The 12,498-nt window shown below is 30.7% G+C and overlaps 1 protein-coding gene across 2 annotated transcripts; it reads left to right on the top strand.

Annotated features, from left to right (window-relative positions):
• Positions 1–336: 336 nt before the first annotated feature.
• Positions 337–6,348, top strand: LOC109793026 (CDK5RAP3 protein homolog). Of its 2 annotated transcripts, XM_020352490.3 has the most exons (11): positions 337–657; positions 744–878; positions 1,033–1,127; positions 1,405–1,499; positions 1,594–1,729; positions 1,950–2,099; positions 2,261–2,779; positions 3,027–3,235; positions 4,301–4,433; positions 5,514–5,683; positions 5,797–6,348. In XM_020352490.3, the coding sequence occupies exons 1-10, from the start codon at positions 597–599 to the stop codon at positions 5,643–5,645; spliced, it is 1,665 nt and encodes a 554-aa protein (XP_020208079.2). In that variant the 5' UTR covers positions 337–596; the 3' UTR covers positions 5,646–5,683; positions 5,797–6,348. The 2 variants fall into 2 exon arrangements, with proteins under 2 accessions (XP_020208079.2, XP_020208078.2); XM_020352489.3 differs by having other exon boundaries at positions 5,514–6,348.
• Positions 6,349–12,498: the final 6,150 nt, after the last annotated feature.

The raw sequence follows: 12,498 nt of genomic DNA, 5'->3' as shown, positions 1-12,498 counted from the left end.
AATAAACTCATTTTATTTTTATAATTTTTCTCAAACTACCTTTTTATTATTTTCCTCTTATAGTTAATACTCACATTTTTTTTAATTAATTAAAATACATCACATATATTATTTTTCTCTCTTAATTAATATTCTTCACTTTTATAATTAATTATAGTACATGTCTTTTAAAGAGTTTCAAACTAATAAATTTTATTAAATTAAAAGAAGATATATTTAAATATAAAATAATTAATATAAGAATCTACATAAATCAGCTCTTTTACAAATAATTATTCTAATTTAGTTTGATAAAAAAGGAAATAAAGAAAATTTTAACCAAAGCGTTGTTACTTGTGAGATTACATCACGAAACTCTTCATTCAAATGAATCAACTTGTAGCAATTCAACCACACACACACTCGGACAGTTGAAACTGGGTGGAATTTGCATCCATACACGATAGCATTAAAATTTCATTACGAAACGTTGAATTTGCGAGTCTCGTGCTGCAAAATCGAAACCTGAATCCCCAAAGAAGACAACGAACGAAGCAGCGTTTGTTATTGACTTGCGAATTGCGATCCCTCGATTCACTTTCACTCATTCATTCGCAATGCAGAATCCCAATGACGTTCGCAACCTCCCCATCGACATCACTTTCTCTCGTCTCGGAGGTCCCAATTTTTCTTTTCTCTCACCAATTTTTTTTTTTAATTTTTAATTTTCTCGGTTTCTGAATTTGAATTTGCGACCTTTGCAGAATGGTTGGTCGATCGCAAGCGAGTACCCGCGGATTGGCGCAAGCGCGTGGCGGCGATCAGGGCTCGAATTTCCAAGGAATTCTCCTCCCTCCCCAAGGATTCTGATCCCTTTTTCCAAACCCTAGACCCCGAAGGTTCAAAATTTTATGTTGATCGAAGTGTATTATTAATTTATTGTTATTATTACTGTTACTATTTGTTCACTGATTGTAAATTGTAAATATAAATTTTGGTGGGTAAGTTAAATTGGATAATTGTTATGAACAAAGTGGCAATGCTATTTTTCAGGGATTGGGTACTTGGAGGCTAAACAGATATATGATATTCTTATGAAGTCTACTTCGGAAAGCAGGAACATATTTGGTCGCTTATCAGGTTCTGCGGTAAGATACTCTTCAAAATAAGTAAATTAAAGGACAAAATTTAGATACGGTATTATCGATCAAAATTTGAGTTATACTTTCTTAATTTATGTTGATATTTGATGCAAGCTTTTACTATGCCGATTATCTAGATAAAACTCTATTAAGCTTGTATCTAAATAGGTTCTATATTTAAGTTTTTTTCCTTAAACAAAATGTGCACTATAATCATTCATGCTATGTGCTTATGTATGCTATAATCCTTATTATTAAGTGTGGCTGTTATTATTTTGGGTAGGGTGCATGGGAAGCAATCATACGGTCTTTTGAGAAGGATCATGTTTTCCTTGGTGAGGCAGCACAGATTCTGATTCAGAATGTGAGCTACGAAATGTGAGCATTGTGATCTATTGGTTTCCATGCAGAAAAACAGGTGGTGTTTAAGGGTTTGATTTTTTGTTGCTGAGAATTTGTTTTCATTGTGAAGCCCTTACCAGAAGAAACAGGTGCAGAAGATTCAACAGCAGCTGTTAGAGCTAGATCGCAAAGAGGCTGATATAAAAAGAAGTGCCGCCCTTTCGGCTACCAAATATGTTGAAGCTTGTCAGGAGCTTGGCTTACAGGTGTGCATTTTTTGGGGGTGTTTGTGGTGTGTAGAAATCAATTTATTTAGCTGTGTTAAAAGGGATTCTATGGTGAATATCTGAGAAAACAAGTCAGTGTTGCCTGATTCATATAACCAACCTCACATAGTGGGATAGAACTTCTGTTGTTGTTATGCTGTGTTGAGTTTTTTTTTTTTTTCTCCTTTTACAAGTGGGTTATGATTATATTGTTTTGCAGGGGAAAAATGTCAGAGTAGAACTTTTGGAGACGGCAAAATTACTTCCCAGCACATTTAGCACAATTTTAGATGTTGTAAACAGTGACAACATGTCACGGGCAGTTGAATATTATTCCAATTTTGTGAGGGATGCTCACACTGAAAAGGATGTAAGGAAAAACTGGAACTCTTATTTATTTTTTAGTTCTTAATTCTTATTAATACTTCATGTATTCTTGCAACACTTTCTGAATGACATCCTTACAAGGGAGGGATTAGAATTGACATGGTTCAGTATATACGTTATTTAAGATGAAAATTATGACTGCAGAGGTCTTTGGGAGATGTACTACTAAACTTGAAGAATATGCATGAAAATCCCCCATCTTTAAATGTTGCTGTTGACTCTGAGATTATTAATGATGTTAATGTTCACTCAAGCAAAAATGAATTGAATCCTGCAACAAGCAATGCTGAAATTGCTGTGCCTGACATTGACTGGGATATTTCTGTTGAGAGTTCACAAATTGATTGGGACATTGGAACCGTAGAAGAAACGGAGGAGAGTGGTAATGGATTGGGTCCTTATGAAATCATTAATGCCTCTGATATTGGATCTGATCCAACAATATCAAACCAAGAACTAGGCTCGCATGCAGATATATCTTGGGATATTAGTGTGGATACTCCTCAGGTTGATGTCATTGATGATGATAATGCCCCAGCTGTAGTGCTGGAGAATCAGACTTCTTTTCCGGATGCCTTATCTCAATTGACAGAAAACAAGGAAGAAAGGAGCCAGCTTTTAAATACAGAGTACAGAAATAAGATTCTTGATGATCTATATGAGGTATATAATATCCATCTTAGTTATCAGTTGTTACTCTGATATATTTTTTTTGTTTATGGTAATATAATTTCAAATATCATATTACACTCCTAGAAAGAGAAAGAAACATAATTCTAGCAAATTTTGTTTACATCTTATGTTATTTTTCTTACTAGTAAACAGTTGCCTGTCCTGTATCGATTTATCTGTTTCCATTCTTATTTTCCGAATAAATCTTAAACTTTGTTATGATTCTATGTGCTATCAGATGAAATCCTTTTTAAATCAACGGTTGGCTGAATTGAGGAATGAAGAAACTATGTCCCTTCAAAATCAAGTCCAGGCAGTTGCTCCCTTTGTACTGCAGCAGTATGCTGCTGATGCTATGGAAACAATGCAGAGTGATATTTCTTTGGCAATTTCTTTACTGACAAATAGGAAGACAAGGGATCTTATTATGATTCTCAACTCCAAAAGGTGATGCTTTATTTTTTATACCTGAAATTCCATGCTTTGGAGATGCACTTTGATAGAACCCAATTCAAAGTAGCAAATCTAATTTATGATGATGTTATTTGAATTATGTTATCGTATTTTATCCTTAGGATTATGTTATTTGAATTTATTTTCACAGCTTATCTTTAGGATTATGTTATCATAAATTATCTTTAGGATTTATCTTCTTTTATCAATTTTAGGGTGTTAATTGAGGGAGATGATAATAAATACAGAGTAGCTTGAGAAAGAGGGCATTTATTGGAGAAATTTTATTGGATTGTAATCGGAGTCGGTGCTCTGGGAGAGGGAGGCAGTAGATTAATCTGCCAATCTCTATTTTTTTATCTGCAATAATAATACCCACCCATTTTTTGGGGTTTCCATCACACATTCAGAGAGTACCGCACTGTACCAGATATTTTCTGTGTTTTGCAATTTTAGGTTGACTAGATGAAGTTGAAGTTTACCTTCGAAAACATAAACTAATATAAGAAGTTACAAATTATGTACTTACATATTATTAACAGGAAATGATAGTTGTGACCTTGAAGGAGAACTGATTTATGTTTCAAACAAAACCAAGACAAGATGATTTAGGTTGAGCCATTGTTGGATTGGATTTAGTTTGTTTTGAAATTTGGAATGTTTGGCTTGCATAACAATTAACAAAAGAAATAGTTGAAGGCTTCTAATTGATTTATTATACAGTGTACTAAGATGATGATTTTTGGTGAATTTCAACTTGTCTATTTCTGTATTACTGTGTAATTTGAAAAGCTAAAGTTCGGAATGACATGTTAATGCATGCTTTTCTCTTTTCTACATCTTTCACAATGCTAAAATGTTTGGGGTGAAGGACTTGCATTTTTTCCTGTTTCTGTTTACATTATACTTGTTAGATTGAAGTTACTCACCCAATCCACTTTAAGTATGCTAACAGCATTTATCATGTCAAATGCTTTATTTGGCTTTTCTTTATTGAGTAGGATTCCTATTGTGCCTGATTTTTGTATTAATTGAGTTTGGTGTTGGACCAAATTTCAGATTTCTAGACAGACTAGTCAATTCATTAGAGGAAAAGAAACATCATGAAGTCAAGTTAAAAGAGGGGTTGAAGGACTTGGCTGCTAAACGTATGGAACTGCAAAATTCTTTATCTTCATCATGGTCAAAGCAAGTAAGTTCTACCAATGTGTGCTTGCTATTCTTGAGTGTAGAGAATTGCTAGTGTTCGACTGATTTTCAAATTTGTAAGATAAACCCTCCATTTTCTCTTCCCCCCTTTGTCTCTGTTGTTTGTGTTGCAAAAGAAGTGACATTTGATCCCTACGCTAGTTCGAACTATTACTAGATAAACTTTATTCTGGTAAATAGTAACAAGTTCATAATTCTATTTTGGCAACCAGTTACTGTTCTAATGAGTTTTTTTTAAAATAATTTTTTGAGTATTGAAAATTCTAGGTTATCATATATTGAATATGTGATGTCAAAACATCGCAATTTGCAAGTCCCAGAAAAGATAAATAAATAAATAAAAAAAGAATAATGGGATAGGATAATCTTATAATGGATTTTGTCTTAAGTCAGGAGTCTTGTCTACCATTTGTTCAAATAGTGTCTGTAGTTAAGTTTATTTTAAATAAATAATCACTTTATTTTATCAATTTCCTGAGAAAATTTTTGGAAAGAAAATCTGTTTATCCCAAAAGAAGCACCATCAAACATGTAAGTTCTCTGTTGTGATTTTCTTTCTGGAGTGAGATTAATTTTTTTGATCAAGCCAAGGAACAAATGAGTACATAAATCTTGCATATCAGATAGTTAGCAGACTTGTGGAGGTAAGGTGAGAGTGGGCATCATTATCCAGATGCAAAATTGTTTTGTAGCATCAATGATTTTCCCTTATTTTTTTAGCAAGACAAAAATTTGGGATCAAATGGTTTTTTACAAGAACAGAACAATGTTACATCTTTTTCATTTTTCGCTTTCAGTTTTTCTTCAACCAGGAGAGAGAGATCAGTATATTGCTTCGGTCCTTCCATTTTATTTTTACATTTTTTGTTAAGCAACATAAATATAATCCTTCTTTCTCATCATACTTAATTGTTTGCTACCCATGCGGAAAAAAACTATGTTCCATATGTATCTGTTGACAACTGAACTTTACATGTTATACCCCCATCCTCTCCCTGCCCTCCTTTTCAATCTGCTCCATGTTCTTTTAGAGAAGACAGATTAACTATTGAGTGAATTGCAGGATGCGTCTATGGCAAAAACAAAGGAGCTGAAAAAACTCTGTGAAAGTACACTTTCATCCATGTTTGATGGAAGACCAGTTAATATAATTGGAGAGATCAACACTCTTTTGTCTAGTGGCCTTGGAGCATGAGGAGGACAAATTTGCTCCGATGATGATCAATCCTTTAGGTAGATTGTGGCAGTGCAAAACATATGAAGAAAACTTACTTTTTCTTCTTCTTCTTCTTCTTCTTCTTCTTATTTTTTATTTACATTACCTGTTTATTTCTGACAAAAAACAGCTTTGACAATGCCAAGGAAACGTGCGCTGATAACTCTTACCGAATGAAATAACTTTTGGTACTCGGTCATTCTGCAGTTGTGTCTTAATTGGTTTTACAAGCAGAAGATACTACTGGGTGCAATTTTTCTTAGGCTTATTATTGGTATTACTTTTCAATTTCAAGTAAGGATGATGTGAGAACCTAGGCAACAAGTCCAATGTTTCCCATGCGAGGCAAGATATCCAAGTGAGTTGCTAAAAATCTTGGGGACCACTAGCGACAGAAACAAATGCAACCCATAAAAAACAAGGCAATGAAAAGTTTGAAGGCGACGTACCCGGATTCACTGGTGAATAATGTTACGAAGTATCAGTTCGTGTTGTGCCATGCATTGCATGTGGTATATGCAAAGAATATTTTGACTGAATGCAAGGAATATGCTAGAAACTAAAGTTAAAGCGTCTAGCATACGGCGACAAGTCTAAAGGTTGTCTGTTGCTCATTGATACCACTTTGTTCCTTGACAATGGATAGTAATTTTAAAAGGATTTTTTTTCCCGGTATTAAAAAGGTTAGCTGAATAGGATCTCCGAACTTTATTAGTGAAAGGGTAGGCCTCAAAAGAGTTTGTTTTTGATTCCTTGAAATTATAGCATTGCATTGATTACCGATATTTAGTTAGTACAAGCGGTAGTAACTTGTGGTTTTTTAATCAAGTTGCTTAGGATTTGAATCTTAGTTTTAAATATGAATATATTAAGTTAGGAAGAGAATATCTATTTTGTATATGTTCATGATAGATATTAGTTATTACTTTTGACAGTAGATATTTTATACTAATATTATAATTAAAAAAATATGGCATTTATTGAGTGGATAAATTGGACAAAGATAAAATTAAGCAAATATACTAAGAAAAAAGTTAATAGTGTTTGGATGAAGAATTTTAAATATTAGTATTTTAGTTTGTGCAATGCACAAGTTAAATGTTTATTATATATAATAACTAAAATTTAAAATATATTATGTATATAAATAAATATTATGTTTAAATATATAAATTATATTTAAATTTTGAAAAGGTTTATATTTTTAAATATATAAATGATATTTTAGATTTATCATAAATAATTTATATTGAAACACAAGACTATTTTTTTATTTATTGATAATTTATTTTAAAAATATTAAAATTTAATTCATGAATAATTATGATAAAAAAACCGAATTAGATATGAAGTTGAGAAAATTTTTACAAACCTTCTTGTCAAAGAAAAATCTCTAAAAGCACTTTCAAGATAGTTGTTTATGTTTTATATATAAGGGTTGACTTAAGAAATTTGAAATTCTTAAAATTTGAATTACCTTAATTTAATTTTCATCATTTTTTTAAAATATTTTATTTTAGCAAGTCAATTCAAAATTTTTTAAATTTTAGTTTATTAGTTTAGTTAAAACAAATTGATTTTAAATACACACAAACACACACACATATATATATATATATATACAAATTGATTTTAAACACACACACACACATATATATATATATATATATATATATATATATATATATATTCAATAATTAAAAAATATTATGAATATTTTTTACATCAACATTAAAATAGATGAGAGGAAGGTAGGAGGAAAAAGAGAAAAAAGAATTTCAAATTCATATTTTTTTGGAAGAATTTCAATTTTTTTAAATAAATTTTTAATTTAAGCAAATTCACTCCAAAGCATTTGAAATTTTTCAAAAAATTGAGTTACTTTAGTAAAGTTTTCCATCTAAATACATAACATTTCTTGGAAAAAAGATTTATATATATAAAGAAGGTTACATAAAATTATCACTTGTAGAAAAGATGGTGGAATTTTGTATTTGGTGGATTAGATGTATAAAGAAGTTTTGATTAGGAAATTATATCACATAGAAGTTAGTACTTAGAGAAGTAGAAGAAGAATAAGGGGAAAATAACTAACAATAATCTATTTGATCAATAGTTTGCCTATAGATAGAATCTACCATAAACATTTTAATATTCAATACTTCAATGGGATTGTAGTAGAGTTGTCAAATTTGGTTCGATTGGCTTTTAAATATTCTAAAAATAATTTGAGTCAATCTGACATGATTTAATGGTTGACTTTTAAAATTTGTTGGTAGATAAAAGTTTAGGTGAATTGGGCCTCTTAGGCATACCAAGGTAAGGGTAGACCTCAAGAGTCTGAGCGCTTATAGAGGTGCTTATAAATTACTCATTAACAAAGTCTTTACATCGGCAAGATTTGAATTGCTATTCTTTTAAGATGACTCAACTCTTTACAAATCGGATAAACCTTTGTTAGCTCTATTTGACAACTCTATTTTCTAGTGAGAAACCTTATGTTTCAAAAGCTTATGAGCGTAAAGTTATTCTTATTTCGATTTAAAATTAAATTAATCTTAATTTTAAAATTTAGGACACATGTATTTTTTTTTTACCTTAAATATAAGTTAATGTTTGATGGTAATAATAGATTGAATCAACAAGACTTTGCTTAAATATGCTTGCATTGTTTAAATATGTTAAGGCCTAAACCTTACTTATTATCTTTTATAAGATTATTTCTTTCTAGACTTATATGACTTTTTTTCAAAATTAAATTTTAACATGGTTTATTAGTCTATTAAAAGATTTTTGAGATATGTTTAACCTACTCCTAAATAGACTAATAAGTTAATAAGGATAAATTCTATGTAAAATAAATTATAAAAATTTAAAATCACTACTATTGAACATGCAAACTTAAAATAAGCATACATGTTCAAATAAATAATGATTTTTTTTATTTTAATAAGGAGTGATTTTAATAAAACAAATATTAAACATGATTTGGAGAATCAGATACAAATAATTTATTTAGTATGACTTGAATCTTTTGAAAGAATGTGAATTATTTTTATTTGAACTAGTAGTACTTTATTTTCAACTTGTGTAAAATTTGTATGTGATTAAGACTTTAAGAAATGGGAAAATAATTAAAGTATGAGTTTCGAGAAAGAAAAAGTAGGAAGAGAGAGATTTTGTAGAAATATAATAGTAAGGGTGTGGAGAAAAAATTAAGGGAGAACCAAATCCCACAAATGTAAATAAATCAATAGCTCAGAGAATAAAATGAAAAATTAAGTTTAGAGAAGAAGTATGGAGAAAGGGATTACAAAAAAAATGTAAATTACTTGAATTGAAATGGTACGTCTTTGTGTCTATAAATTGTGTGAGTATTTAGATAAGGATTAAGTATAAGACAAAAGAAAACATATAACTTAATTAAGAGTAATACAAAATCATATAGCAGATATAATTCGATAAAAACAATAACAAACATATATAAGTACATAAACTTTAACAATTACAGCTTACTATAAGAAATATCTTTATTTTTAATTTATTTTCTATAAAACGAGATTGAACATGAGTAAAAACATATATTTTGACATTGATAAACATATTATATTAACATAATACATTGATTATATAAAACACCTATGATTTTTGGGTTTTTGATTAAAATATATTAATTGATCATGAACACATATAGCATATAGTATTATTTTTTTTATAATTTTTTGTTGATTTTATATATTAGACTAAAATATAAACATGTAGATTAACATAGATAAACATTTAAAAGAAGGGGTTATCGAAACTGAATGAATGACAATAAAATGGAGTCATACACAAAAGAAAAAGTCATATGAAAATAAGATGATGGAGATCTACCAAAGGTTGCACATAGAAAAGCTTGAGGAGAATTAATTGATTAGGCATATTTTTTATTTGGATTTTTGTTACCCATTTCATTTGTAATTTGGGCCTTTATTTGGTCTTTTATGTGGTTTTTTCAATTAGTATATTGTTAGACCTTTATTGAGCTTCTTAGGAGGTAATTTAGTTTGTAATTAATACTATTTTATTTAGTGAGCCTCTTTAGAATGAGTTTTATTGAATTTTAGGTCCTTGTAAATAGGTTAAATCATGACTTTGTAATGAGTTTTTTTTACTCATTTCAAAATGAAACTTTAAGCTTTGTGAGAGAAATCTCTCTCTATTCTTATCCTCAATTTTTTTTTTTAATTTAAAGTGGTGAATTTTTTTTCCAACTTATCAATCTTTAAGAGTTATTGAAAGAAAAAAAAGTTATAGAAAGATGAAATTCAAAAAGAAAGATTACTCTACTTAGTAAGTTACACACAAAGTTTTCTAGGAACCTGAAGCCATATGTGTGCATGGGAATGGCGTTTGGAGTGTAGTTTGAGATGTAATCACAAAAAAAAAAATAGTTTAAGTTCCCTATTTTATATAATTTTTAATTTAAGGGTCAAAATCTAAGATTTTGCCATGTGTATAGAAACTACCTAGTCTATTACAAAATATTGACATGGGTCAATTTTGTTACATGTCTAAAATGCAATAACTTTTTTCTTCATCTGTAAGTAACTGCTACGAAAATAGTCATGTTTCTTGAAAAATTTTATCAAGAGTTCAAGATAATTGTCAAAATGCTCAAAAAATTGTAACTGTCCTTTCGATGTTATTGCCAAATTCTCGAACAATTTTTTTTGAGATTTCTAACAACTTGACCAAAATTATTCTAAGTATTTAATCCTTATCAAATCATTCCCCTTTTCATGCAACATAAATATCAATAAGTAGTGGCTAGGGCCAATCTTGATCTTGTGGGCCTAGGGCGATAAAATAGATAAGACCCTTTTGTATATACGTATATTCATATTTTAATATGTATTATATTAAAAAAATAAACCTGTATAATTTCAATAAAATGAATACATTTTTACCTGACATGAACAAGAATTTAACAAATCTTTAAAAATATGTATTAATTTTTTTCTTTCAAAAAACTCGTGTTATCTTTTATTATCAACAAAATGTGTTCTCTAAAATTTTCACATTGCCCATCACCTACAAAATAAAACACACAATTTATCACAAGAGCCCTTATAATTCAGTATGTAAAATGTGTAACCTTCTTTCGATGTTTTCTATCTTTTATATAGAAAAAAATGTATTTATTATCACAAGTTTAGAAAATGTTGAAAGTTATTATTTTTTCTTGATGTTTTAGATTAAACGAAAATTTTAATATATTGAAAATTTAGAATTTGTGGTTAATTAATTAAAATTTGATCCAGAGAAGAAAAACTTAAAAAACTAACATTAAAGAGGTAATTTTTTCGTTTGAAAAATAAGAGCTGTAGTGTTACTTTTGGGTCTGCCAATGATAGGTTCATCCCTTTAGGATTTTAGGGTATGTTATTTGGAGATTTTTGCTCCATTTGACCTTGTATTAAGAGTCATTGATTTTCATATTTTTAGTAGTAGAAGTGAGGTGACAAATAGTAAAGTGTGTAGGTGAAGCTAGCAATTGGGCGTGTAATGGGCCTAAGCTAATTTTTACATATTAGGCTTGTTTTGCTCCATTTAATCCAAGGAATTGATTTAGCTAGGTCTCACCCTCATTAGGTGAACCTAACTAAACCAATTATAACATTTTTGGATTGCATTAAGTGAAGGTGATGGCATCCTTGCTTGCATGGATGTGAGACGATGAACAAGGAAGGACACTTTTTCTCCAAGGATCAAGTTCTTCAAGGTGGTGCAAGGTTTTAGGGAGGATGATGATGGAATGGAAAGGTTTGGAGGTTGGGTAGAAGGTGTTTGATGAAAGGCTTGAGAAGGGTACTCTAGGGTTGGCTCACTTCATGGTGATGAAGGCCACTTCTAGGGTTGTTTCTCTCAAGGTGGAGATGGGAGGGTGGTGGCCGAAAATAGCCAAGGAGGACTAAGGAAAATATTAAGGCACAAAAAGGCTCTCTCAATATTTGATTTCCAAAGCCGTTACATGAAGCAATACCTAGGGTATTTATAGATTAGGGTGTGAGGTGGGAGGCACACAATTAGGGTGGCGGCTAGGTCAAAATGTGTGCACATTTCCATGCTAAATGAGATAGAAATGCAACACAAATTCATGTCACATGCAACCCTAATGTGACGCCTACTTGGTGGCCAAGGATGGAATCTTTAGCTTGGTTATGCTACAACTAGGTGCATGATAAGACCATGCAACCTAGGTGTCCTCCTCTTGGGCCTAAGTCTTTCCAAGTCCAAAAATAGATCAATGCTCACCAAAAATACATCTAGACCTATTTCTCACCCTAATAAAAAAATACCTAGTCCAAAATAAAATCCTATAATCTAAGGCACCCCATAATACAAGGGTAAAATAGGAAATACAAGTAAAAATAAATCCTATGACTAAGGTACCCCAAAATACAAGGGTAAAATGGGAACACAAGTAAAATAAATCCTATGTCTAAGATACCCAAAATACAAGGGTAAAATGGGAAAATAAAGACAAGGGAAAAATAGGCATAAATGATAAATTCTATGCTAACAAGGCTTAGGAAAGTTTTTAGTATTCTATGATCATGAGAAGTGATGGAACCAACTTCTCCATGAGGGCTAGTGATTGATTCCTTCTCTTCTCCAAGGTTGAGATGTCATGAAGGGTGATCTCTTCAAGGGTATGGAAGTGGTGGAGATGGTGTTTAGGTAGGTGAAGGTGGACACACAAAATGGAGGGGAGGAAGGGAAGGTGTTTGGTGGTGTAGCTCCTTTAAGCTAGCTCACTTCACTTAGGATGATGAAGGCCAACCAA

This window comes from Cajanus cajan, chromosome 7, assembly GCF_000230855.2.
Source record: "Cajanus cajan strain Asha chromosome 7, NIPB_CcT2T_4, whole genome shotgun sequence".
Taxonomy (NCBI): Eukaryota; Viridiplantae; Streptophyta; class Magnoliopsida; order Fabales; family Fabaceae; genus Cajanus; species Cajanus cajan.
Note: the sequence above shows the minus strand (reverse complement) of the source record. Positions and strands in the feature narration are given on the sequence as shown.